Source organism: Caenorhabditis briggsae (genome assembly GCF_000004555.2).
Source record: "Caenorhabditis briggsae AF16 supercontig from assembly CB4, cb25.NA_007, whole genome shotgun sequence".
Classification (NCBI taxonomy): Eukaryota; Metazoa; Nematoda; class Chromadorea; order Rhabditida; family Rhabditidae; genus Caenorhabditis; species Caenorhabditis briggsae.
This window is the reverse complement of record NW_025543531.1, coordinates 2,200-13,558: the sequence shown is the minus strand read 5'-3', so window position 1 is coordinate 13,558 and position 11,359 is coordinate 2,200. Positions and strand designations below refer to the sequence as shown.

Genomic DNA, 11,359 nt, shown 5'->3' with positions numbered 1-11,359 from the left:
AAGCATCAAAAACTGCTAAAAATGCATTTTTCGAGGTCCACACAAAAATCAAAAAATTTTTGACACCCAGAGGAATCGAACTTTAATGTTGAGATTCGTAAAAATTCAGTGGGAAAACCCACTAGGCCATCTGGACACAACAATTCAAAATCGTGGAAAAACACGATTTCTCGAAGGGTTTGAAGTTTTTGAAGGGTTTTAAGCAGTTTTTCAGTGTATCGAAGCTCTAAAAATGTTTAAAAAAAGTTTTAATAGTTCAAAAGTTCGAAAAATTGAAACATCACAGAACGATAACTTTCAACTTTGAGCCAATATATCTCGGTTCTTGTAGAAGATATCAAAAATATGTCAACTGGTAAGATGCTTACCATATTATCACCTATATTTTATCGGTTGGCCACTTTTTGATATCTCTCACTGGAAGCCAGATATATGGGCTCAAAGTTGACGGTTGGATTTAGAGGAAGGGTGCCTTCGAACAGAGTGTGGTTACGGTATTTTTCCCACCCAAAAATCCCAAAATTTTCAGCTAGATGCTCTTCAAGACATTATTCTCTCCTCCATCTGTTTTCTAACAAGCTCGTTTTTGTATTTATTAACATTTATTCATCTAATCCAACAAATTCCAAAAAGCCAATCTAATTTATTTTTGTCCTCTCGATTTTCCAAAAATTTCAAAAACCCCCCAACGGACCTGATAATTTTCAAATGCGCATTTTTCTCATTCCTATTGTTTACTCCAAATTTTGTGAAAACTATTGTTTTATTTTTTGCAACAAGTCCAGAAATCGTAAATATTGGAACTGAGCTTTGGTAATTTTTTTTTGCATTTTCTACCTTCAAACTTTGAGCCAATTTATCTCGGTTTCTGTGAGAGATATCAAAAAATTGTCAACTGATAAATTGTTTATCATAACATTACCAACATTTTATCAGTTGACACATTTTTGATATCTTTCATAGGAACCGAGATAATTGAGCTCAAAGTTAACAGTGTGGGAGCCCTTCTATTGTAGGTTTTTTTTTTCAAAATTTCAGGTTTTTCACAACTGAACTGATGTGTATAAGTGCTCCATGGAGCCTGCTAATCAGTAGTTCAAAATTGAGAAAAGAATTTATTCCACAAAAGTGAGTTTTCGACTTTTTAAAATAAAAAAAAATTCAATAAAAAAATTTTTTTTTTCAAAAATTTCAAAAATTTCCAGATGTCGGAAATCACCGGAAAACGTGTCTACTATGATGTCTACAATGTTCTAATTAGCCTAATTAACAATTAAAAATTTCAAAAAGTTTATAACTATGAATTTCAAAGTCCTCCAAGGCATCATTTACGTGTACAGATTTTGAGATTCTGAAATTAAATAATTAGCTAATTAGGCTTAATTATTTAACTACCTCATAGAAATTGCAAACGGAGAGCTTGGAGAAATCGAAAAAATCGATATTTCCGAGACATTCATCATTGAGATTTTTGGAAAATTTCAGATTTTCGAAACATTTCGAAATTGGACTTTTTTGAAATTTCAGAAGTTTGCAGGATTTTTGAATGTTGGATTTTTGGAAAGAAGTCAACGATGAGCATTTCTGAAAAACAATAATTGGGTCATGACCTAGATTTTTTAGGTCATGACCCAATTTTTCTAGGTCATTTTTCTAGGTCAAGACCCAGTTTTTCTAGGCCATGACCCATTTTTTCTAGGCCATGACCTAGATTTTTTTAGGTCATGACCTAGATTTTTCCAGGTCATGACCCAATTTTTCTAGGTCATGACCTAGATTTTTTCTAGGTCATGACCCAGTTTTTCTAGGCCATGACCTAGATTTTTTTAGGTCATGACCTAGATTTTTCCAGGTCATGACCCAATTTTTTTTAGGTCATGACCCAATTTTTATCTTTGTTTTACAGAAACACAGTTTTTATTTTTCACAATTTTTATCCAAAATTTAATTTCCAAATGCAATTTTCTAAATTCCAGCACTCCGAAGTTCCTGAATTCTCATTTTTTGGAATTTTCAGATTTCTTAAATTTGCAATTTCAGCTTCACAAATATTCAGATTGCATTGGGTTCGTGGGACGAATCGAGACTCGATTTCAGAACAAAATATGAGCAATAATATAGAAAATAGGTCCATTTTTTAAACTAAAAGAGAACACTTTTCCAGAAAATGAATAAAAATTTTATTTTAGGATTCAAAGCTAAAAATTCCAAATTCCCGCCAATCAAAAAATAAAAAAATCCCAATCATTATTCAAAATTGCCACTCCCAGAAGTGGCTGCATGGAGCCACTTGTCCACGGTGTGGACGTCGTACGAGGTGACGAACTTGACTCGGAAATGAGTGTGCTGAAAATAGGATTTTTGAAATTACCGTTGTTGAAAACCCTGGAATTACGATTTTTCGAAAAAAATTATTTTCAAAAAAAAAAAAATTTTTTTTAAATTTTATTTTTTCTTGAATTCCGGCAGTTTTTCAAATTTTAAAAAATTAAATCTTATCGTATTATATATGATTTTGAAGCTCTTGTCAAGATCTACATTTTCCAATTTGAACTGTTCCAAAAATTCATTTTCAGGCAAGTTACAAGCCTCAAGACTAGAGACACTAGAAATCCTAGCATATCTATTTAAACGCTCACATAGAAAACTACCAGCTTTTAAGAATTATTTCTATTATACACCTTTTTAAAGACATTCTCAAGATCTATATTTTGCAATTTAAATTTTCCAAAAATATTGATTTTTAGCCCAGTTATCCCTTTACCTTATTCGGTGCCTCCTCATTGGACCACAATTGCTCAGTCCAATCCACCACCACCTGTCCACGGGTCTTTGTACCATTGAGCTCTACATCCACATACAAATATTGCGAGTTTTTGGCAATTTTGTCCTCATCAATCGCTGTAGCTACAGCGATCTCATCACAGTACGAATATTGACGTCCATTGGCTTCACACTTTATGCGGCCTGGAACTTTTTGACTTGGAAAAATTGATTTCAGATACAAAGAGGAGCCTCTAAAGTTGCCTTTCTCATTAGTAAAGATCATTAGTAAGAAAGATTCTCACTAAGAAAAATTCTCACTAAGAAAGATAGTCTCTCTTACTGTTAGTGAGGAGAAGGATCTTTGGACTTTTAGGACAGTTAGGGTGTCTAGTCGTCTGCGTCTCTAACCCCCCGCAACTTCAAATGCGTGTATCTCGGCTATCAGTGGTCCTAGAAAAGAGATTTTAGTACCTAAATCTTCAATTTTCGTTGCTCTTTTCAATCAATCAAAATCTAATGTTTGAAAAATTAGGAAAGTTCCGACTTGTGGTACGAAGTGATTCAATGGCTTAGAATTTCAAAACTTCTGGCTTCCAGACTTCATTTCAGTCCAGAAACCAACGTTCTAGCACGTCTAGAAGGGGAGATACAGCCGTTCAAAGTTTTAGAGAGACGCAGACAGCTAGAGTGCCTCGTCGTCTGCGTCTCTAGCCCCAGAAACTTCAAATAGGTGTATCTCGGCTCCCAGTGGTACTAGAACAGTGATTTTGGCACCGAATTCTCTCATTTTTGTTGCTATTTTTTAATGAGAGAACATTGAGCTTTATTAGAGCCTCTACTGTATTTCCAACAAGCTCAATTTCTCAAACTTTAGTTACAAAGTTGGAAACTTACTGCAACTTTGCCCATCGGTTCGTCCCAAAAGGAATAAAATCAAAATGAGAACGAGAATCATTTCTTCAATGACTTGAATATAACAGGCATGAAGTTGTTTATATATTTATGTTTTAACCCGCAACAAAGTTCTAAAAATGTGTTTCTCGCTGAAACCCCCCTGAAACTTTTGGATCTTTGGACTTTTCTTAGTAACAATTGTTTCTAGTGAAGATTTTTCTCAGTAAGGATGTTTCCTAGCGAGAAATTTTTTTAGTGAGGATCTTTCTTGATAAGGTCCATTCTTAGTAAGTATCCTTCTTAACAAGGTATTTCTCAATAAGCATCTTTCTTAATGAGTTGCCCATGTCGTACCCATAACCTACCAATATGTGTCGCCATGGACAAATACCCAGCCAATGGGGTTGGATACTTGAGATGTGCCGAAAAATCTACCGATTCGTTGTGAACCTTGGACTCGAAATAGAATGCCTCCCATGGGACAATCGTGATGGGACATTTCATACGTCTGAGCACAATACTTGCCGCTTCCGGGTCTCCATGGAAATTGTACTCGGCTGAGGAGCCTAGAAATGGGAAACTAAGGAAATTTTACATCATTCTATAGCTGAAATCCCGTAAGTTCTGAAAATCTAGTCAAATTTCAAAACAGATGATTTTGGGCCAAGTTATAAACCTTTAAATGTATAGATGTCATACCTCCATCAACATTTCCCACTGCATAGTAGTTCCCGCCCATGATCACCATTCTCGATGGGTACGTGGCGAATTCATCGCAAAGTTGGAGAGCAATAGCGACGTTGGTTAAGGGACCGATGGTTCTGGAATTTAGGAAATTCAAAAAATTTTAAGAAAATTCAAGAAAATCGAACTCGGAGTCTGCAACTTGAGTTTTTGTCAGTTACCGTAAGAAAAGAAGGCCACTCAAACCGTCAACTTTGAGCCCATTTATTTCCGTTCCTGTGAAAGGTATCAAAAACTTGTCAACTGATAAAATATTGATGATAATCTGATAAACAATTTATTAGTTGACAACTTGTTGATATCTTTTACAGAAACTGAGATATATGAGCTCAAAGTTGAAAGGTAAGGAGGCACTAAAGTTAGCTCAGTTTAGAACCCACTTCCTAGCTTCAAGCCTATATATCTCGGTTCCTGTGAAAGATATCAAAAAGTTGTCAACTGATAAAATATTGATGATAATCTGATAATCTGATTTCGATAATTTTGACAGGTAAAAACAAACTCACACCAAGGTCGCGTCTCGATTCTCTCTGAAAATATCAATCATTGCCAACCCGGCATGCTTCCCTTCTCCATCGAAATCGGATTGCTCAACTTTTGGGAACTCCTCTGGCTTATCTCCAATTCCATCGATTCCAAAAAAATCGGATACCGTATCATCTTTGGGAAGCGACAGGATTGATTTGGATGCGCCTTCAAAAATGAGGGTTACGGTAGTTTGATTTTGGAATCTCTAGAATTTTGAAAGCGTGACTATCCAGAGATTCTGGAATTTCTAATTTTCAAATTCCGGCATTTCAAAATCTTTGACTATTCTGAATTTGGGAATCTCTAGTCCTTTCGAAATTTCGAAATTAAAATGTTTACCTTTAAAAACAGGAATTTGGAGTTTTTGGGTTCCTTGATTCGCTCGAATTGTTCTTTTGATATTTGCACATGCCTGGTCCACGGTAACACATCCATGGACCGCTGTGAAAGCCAAAATTTCAGTTTTCGGGTGTTGAAGGGCCAAGGAGATGGCACGAACGTCATCACTGACACCGTCGGAATCTGGAATTGTTTCTTCATTTTTCTGAATATCCCGAATAACGATCAAAAATCTGTCGGATTGGTTCCAAAATGTGTTCTCAGCTCAAGATTTTCGTCAAAATGAGCTCAAACACGAATAGGCTCCGCCCATTTTGAATTTTCCATATAACACGCGACGCACGACCGTGACGCGCCGGAAAAATGAAATTGGGCGGAGCCCAGTAGTTTTTGGGCTCATTTTGAAGCTAGAATTGTGTTAAAAACAAATTTTCAACCCAAAAAATTGGTAGAAACTCAAATTATTAATTTTTTTCAAAAAAATTTTTTTTTTAGAAAATCCCAATTTTCTGAAAAACAAACACAAATTTGCCGGGTTGGTCCTAAACCTCTCCCAATGTAAAAATTCGTTTTTAGCTCAACATTTGCGCCAAAATGAGCTCAAACACGACTAGGCTCCGCCCATTTTGAATTTTCCATTTGACACGCGACGCACGACCGCGACGCGCCTGAAAATAAAAGTGTGAGGAACCTAGTCGTGTTTAGGCTCATTTTGAAGTCAGAAACGTGCAGAGAACGAATTTTCAAATTATAGTGTCCCTAGAAGCCAACATTTTTATCTATGGAAAGTTTTAGACTCACCAATAACCATTTTCACTTTGTCCACAGTCATTTTGTCTCAATTTCAGTCCTAGAAATTTTTTTGCTGGAAAATTTTTTTTCTAAAAAAAGGAGAAGGTAAGTGGTAAGACGGGAAACTTATAGCGGGTTTTATGACGCTCCCAACCCATCTCTATCTTATCATTCCTTATCAGTTTATGTGCGTTCTGCGTCTTTTTCAATATTATACATACCATAATTCTTGGAGATAATAATACAAAGAGGATTAGATTAGTAATATTAAAGGTACACAAGGAATACCGTAAGCCTCGAAGTCTAATGCTCCAGAGCTCCGAAAATGGGAATCTGGGAATTAAATGCTTCATTTCAGCTCATAAACCAACGTTCTAGCACTTCGTAAACCCGAGATACAGCCGTTTGAAGTTTTGGAGAGACGTAGACAGTTAGAGTGTCTCGTCGTCTGCGTCTCTAGCCCCAAAACTTTAAATGACTGTATCTCGGCTCCCAGTGGTCCTATAACAGTTATTTCAGAAGTGAAATCTATAATTTTTGTTGCTCTTTTCTCTTGGACCTAAACTGAAATCGTTTTTTAAAAATTACCTGATTTTTTGGATTTCGAAATCTCAATTAATTTTCTGGATTTTCTCGAAAACTTTCCCAGAATCTGAGTTTAATTTTAGTTCAAAATTCGATCACTTCTAGAAGCCGAGATACAGTCCTTCAGTTTTAAAGAGACGCAGACAGTTAGGGTGTCTAGTCGCCTGCGTCTCTAGCCCCCGCAACTTCAAATGCGTGTATCTCGGCTGCCAGTGGTCCTAGAGAAGTGATTTTGGAACCGATATCTCTAGTTTTTATAGCTCTTTTAGTTTTGGACACAAAAATGATTATTTTTGAAATGTTATGAAAAATATTTCAGTGAAATAACTTATTTTTAATGATCTAACATCATCTAACATCAAAATTCCAGAAGTGCAGGTGCAAAAAAATTCGATTTCCGACGCGAAATTTCTTTTTTTTTTTGCTGTCCATGACTAACTTTTTTTTCTCTTCAAATAATTTTTATTTTTCTCAAAGATGCTTCTTCAAATAAGTCTGGAACTAGTTCCAGCATCCCATTTATTATTTATGGCTATTTCCTGGGTTTCCTTGGTACTGTACTTGAGGATACTGTACATTTTGAATTCCAGAAAAAATCTGGAATTCAAGTCCAGCTTCTTTGTTATTATTAAATTGCATGTGAGTTTGAATAAATTTGAAAAGTTAAAAAAATTTTTTTTTTTCGAAAAAGTCAAATTCTCAGGCTATCACTGATATCGCCATGTTTCTATTTGTGGAATTTGTGGCGAGACCCCGAAAATACAGGATTCATAATTTAATTGAGCCAATTAACAATAATTGGCTCCCGCAATTAATTTATTTCACACAGACTGCAATTAAGAATACAATGTTTTTGGGCTATACTGTAGTTGCGGTGAATAGGTTTACTGTAGTTTTTCTGCCAAAACGACATGTTCAGGTGAGTAGGAAATCTGAAATTTTTGGGGAAAATTTTTGAAAAAAATTTCAAAAAAAATTTTTTTATTTATTTTCAGAAAATCATAAATTCAACAGATCAGAGTTATTTTAGTGCATCAAACTTCTGAAAATTCTGAAAATTGATAATAGAAATGGAATTTGGTGATTATGAAAGTTTTTGAAATATAGCAGAAAATTTGGAAAAAATCGGAAAATTTTCAAAAAACTTTTTTTTTTCGGATTTTTTTTCAACCAATTTCAACAAATTGCTTATAACTTAGTTAGTTTTAAAGGTACATTATTGATAATTATATCAATAGAATCAGCATAAAATTTCTCATCTAATTATATATAATACCCAAAATTTGCAAACTTTAAGTATACAATTTTAGAGCGTTTCTTATAAAAATCAGAAACTCTTTCAAGCTGAATTGAGAAAATCCTTTGTAACTTGGTTAGTGTTAAAGCTACAGCTCTCATTTTAATACCAATAGAATCAGCACAAAATTCTACACTATACAACACCTAATTGATAAAAATTCCAGATCTGGACCCCCATGATAATAGCGATAATCTATTGCCTTGAATGGTGTATCCCAACAACCGCCCTTATTCATATGTTCTATTACACTGGCAATCATAATTTCTCATTTTTGCCGGTACCAATCACTGGAGGATTGTCTTTAAGAGCGAATTCCAATTTCATGAAGCTAGATGCTCTTCAGGATTTTGTAATCTCAACTAGCTGCTTTTCAATTATCACTATTTTATACTTCTCCATAATTTTGTATATTCTCAAAAATTTGAAATTCTCAAGAAATATTATCCCACAGAACGGGAAATTCTCGGGATTCTCAACTCCTTACGAGTTTATAATATTCAAATGCGCATTTTTTTCGTTTTTACTATTTCTACCGAATGCCGCCAAAACTGGTATACTGTACTTTGCAAACGATCCGGGGATAATTAATTTGGCAACTGATTCATGGTATTTTACGACGGAGTTAATGTGTATTAGCTCTTGTTGGTCGTTGTTGTTCAGTAGTAAACGATTGAGAGAGGAGGTGACACCGAAAATGTGAGTTTTTGACTTTTAGCGTAACTTATAGCTTATACCTTGTAACTTATAGTGCTTAAAGCTTCTAGCTTATATCTTGCAGTTCAAAACTTGTAGCTCAACTTATAGCTTATAGCGTTATAGCGTTATAGCGTTATAGCGTTATAGCGTTATAGCGTTATAGCGTTATAGCTTATAGCTCATAGCGTTATAGCGTTATAGCTTATAGCTCATAGCGTTATAGAGTTATAGCGTTATAGCGTTATAGCGTTATAGCGTTATAGCTTATAGCTTATAGCTTATAGCTTATAGCTTATAGCTTATAGCTTATAGCTTATAGCTTATAGCTTATAGCGTTATAGCGTTATAGCGTTATAGCGTTATAGCGTTTTAGCGTTATAGCGTTATAGCGTTATAGCGTTATAGCGTTATAGCGTTATAGCGTTATAGCGTTATAGCTTATAGCTTATAGCTTATAGCTTATAGCTTATAGCTTATAGCGTTATAGCGTTGTAGCGTTATAGCGTTATGCGTTCATGTTATAAATTCCAATTATTTAATAAAAATAAAAATTTTCATTTTCAGACACTTCTCATTTGGACAAAGTTCGGTGGTTGGAAGCACTGTCTCCGGTCGAATGTACTAGAATCTCTATATTTTTATTACAATTGAATTCGAGTTATTTAGTGTTCAAATTATTTAATCAGAAATAAACGTTTTCGAATCCCTGTATTTTTTAAATTGAATTTGAATCTTTTTTTTTTTTTTTGAAGTTATAAGAAAAGTTATATGAACAGATCAAACATGAAGAGAACCAACTTGGCCATAAATTATGGGAAGAGCAATAATACTTAGGAAAAAGCAAGCCAATATAAGCATATTTTCTTCCTGGTTACCATATGAAAATGATTCTAATCTTTGCTTCTTTTCTATGCTTCCTTGGAGGAATCGACGCTCAATTAGGTCAGTTTTTTTTTTGTTTTAAAGAGTTTTAGATAATCTGAGGCTGTATTCATGAACGTTTACCATACGGTCATGAATAGGTCCTCTGAATATTTGTTAGTAGTTAATTGATTTTCAGCATGTGCGTCGTGTAACGATTACCAGGACGACCTCTTTCCATCGGGTTCCAGTTTCCCTCGAGTGAAATTGGTGTTTAAGTGAGTTTGAGTTGAGCTTCTCACCATCGAGCTATTTTACAGTAGTTTCATCGGCGACGATGGTTGCAAAGTTGGCAGTTTCAAGTGCATTAGCTTGGAGAAAGGATACAACAGTACAGCTGTCATTATGAACCCGACAACTGGTGAACAATTAGCAACCTTTGCGCCGAGCCAAACTGAAAGTATTGGTGGAAATATCACTTGTGTGGCTTCGTCGAATTCAGCTGATTGGCGATTCAATGGAGTGTACGTTTAACAATACAAGCATGTTTGACGCGCCGCCTTTGGCGCATTTTAACAGATTTCTTGTACTGTTCGTCGCTTCGAATTTATTGTTAATTTTCAAGCTTTTCAAAATGCGCGGACATAATTGACAGATGAAACCAACCGAGAAAGAGATGCCACTTCATTTATTTATTATAAGAATGTTGTATGCTATTAAATTTAGTTTTTCAGAGAGTCGTCTATCCATTGCGGTTGGAGTTGGACGACGGATTCACTGTTAGAAAGAGGACGTCTCCCCAACCAACTACTCCTACCACAACCACTACTACGGTTAAGCCTACTACAACTACTTCTGATTGTGGACAATAGGATGTTATTAATTACTGTATTACTGATAAAACACAGAGTGCTTAACAAAACTGTTAAACGAACTTTGAAGTGGCAAAGTTGGATGGGAAACATTCTGTTTGAAAATTTATGTATGCAATCGGGCTACCGCTTTCTTTTTGCCCGTGTAGCTCAGTCGGTAGCGGCGCCGCACCCTCAATCCTCGCCCCACACGTTCAAATCCTCGAGGGGCATATTTAAACGAAATTTCGAGAACATTATTTTTTTCATGTCCCCCCACCTTTAAGTCTCCAACCAGCACCACTGCTCAGTACATCACATTTCATACTTCCACCATCGCTTATGATGCTACTAGCGGGATAGGTCATTTGTCGGTTGCCACTAGCATCAACATATGAAGCAACAACATATGAAGTGGCTATGCACTTGGGATTGAGTACAACACATTGAAAGACAGCAATCTTACAGTCATTTTCGTCGCGTTCCATGCTGAAAAATGATCAATTCGTATTTTGTAATATTCTTAATTGAAACTGACGACACATTGAAGAATCCATCCTATTGTCCACAATCAGAAGTAGTTGTAGTAGGCTTAACCGTAGTAGTGGTTGTGGTAGGAGTAGTTGGTTGGGGAGACGTCCTCTTTCTAACAGTGAATCCGTCAGTCCAACTCCAACCGCAATGGATAGACGACTCTCTGAAAAACTAAATTTAATAGCATACAACATTCTTATAATAAATAAATGAAGTGGCATCTCTTTCTCGGTTGGTTTCATCTGTCAATTATGTCCGCGCATTTTGAAAAGCTTGAAAATTAACAATAAATTCGAAGCGACGAACAGTACAAGAAATCTGTTAAAATGCGCCAAAGGCGGCGCGTCAAACATGCTTGTATTGTTAAACGTACACTCCATTGAATCGCCAATCAGCTGAATTCGACGAAGCCACACCAGTGATATTTCCACCAATACTTTCAGTTTGGCTCGGCGCAAAGGTTGCTAAT

General features: G+C 35.6%; 4 protein-coding genes across 4 annotated transcripts in view; 2 read left to right on the top strand and 2 right to left on the bottom strand.

Annotated features, from left to right (window-relative positions):
- CBG23578 overlaps window positions 1-371 on the bottom strand; it is a gene marked incomplete at both ends in the record, with an annotated part of 9,688 nt that extends 9,317 nt beyond the window's left edge. Inside the window, one exon of the mRNA XM_045241162.1 lies at window positions 303-371. Within this exon, the coding sequence (XP_045091115.1) occupies window positions 303-371 (69 nt within the window). The remainder of the gene's footprint in view (window positions 1-302) is intronic.
- Window positions 372-2,247: 1,876 nt separating this feature from the next.
- CBG23577 overlaps window positions 2,248-11,359 on the bottom strand; it is a gene marked incomplete at both ends in the record, with an annotated part of 9,790 nt that continues 678 nt past the window's right edge. The window contains 8 exons of the mRNA XM_045241161.1: window positions 2,248-2,346; window positions 2,765-2,967; window positions 4,026-4,226; window positions 4,360-4,481; window positions 4,959-5,097; window positions 5,272-5,454; window positions 10,637-10,845; window positions 10,900-11,053. Coding sequence (XP_045091114.1) covers window positions 2,248-2,346; window positions 2,765-2,967; window positions 4,026-4,226; window positions 4,360-4,481; window positions 4,959-5,097; window positions 5,272-5,454; window positions 10,637-10,845; window positions 10,900-11,053 — 1,310 coding nt within the window. The remainder of the gene's footprint in view (window positions 2,347-2,764; window positions 2,968-4,025; window positions 4,227-4,359; window positions 4,482-4,958; window positions 5,098-5,271; window positions 5,455-10,636; window positions 10,846-10,899; window positions 11,054-11,359) is intronic.
- Cbr-srv-3 lies at window positions 7,126-9,269 on the top strand (the record flags this gene model as incomplete). The annotated part of the gene is made up of 4 exons (XM_002647756.1): window positions 7,126-7,287; window positions 7,352-7,567; window positions 8,112-8,644; window positions 9,209-9,269. The coding sequence occupies 4 exons, from the start codon at window positions 7,126-7,128 to the stop codon at window positions 9,267-9,269; spliced, it is 972 nt and encodes a 323-aa protein (XP_002647802.1).
- CBG23575 lies at window positions 9,523-10,377 on the top strand (the record flags this gene model as incomplete). Its single annotated transcript, XM_002647755.1, has 4 exons — window positions 9,523-9,586; window positions 9,705-9,783; window positions 9,826-10,033; window positions 10,240-10,377. The coding sequence occupies 4 exons, from the start codon at window positions 9,523-9,525 to the stop codon at window positions 10,375-10,377; spliced, it is 489 nt and encodes a 162-aa protein (XP_002647801.1).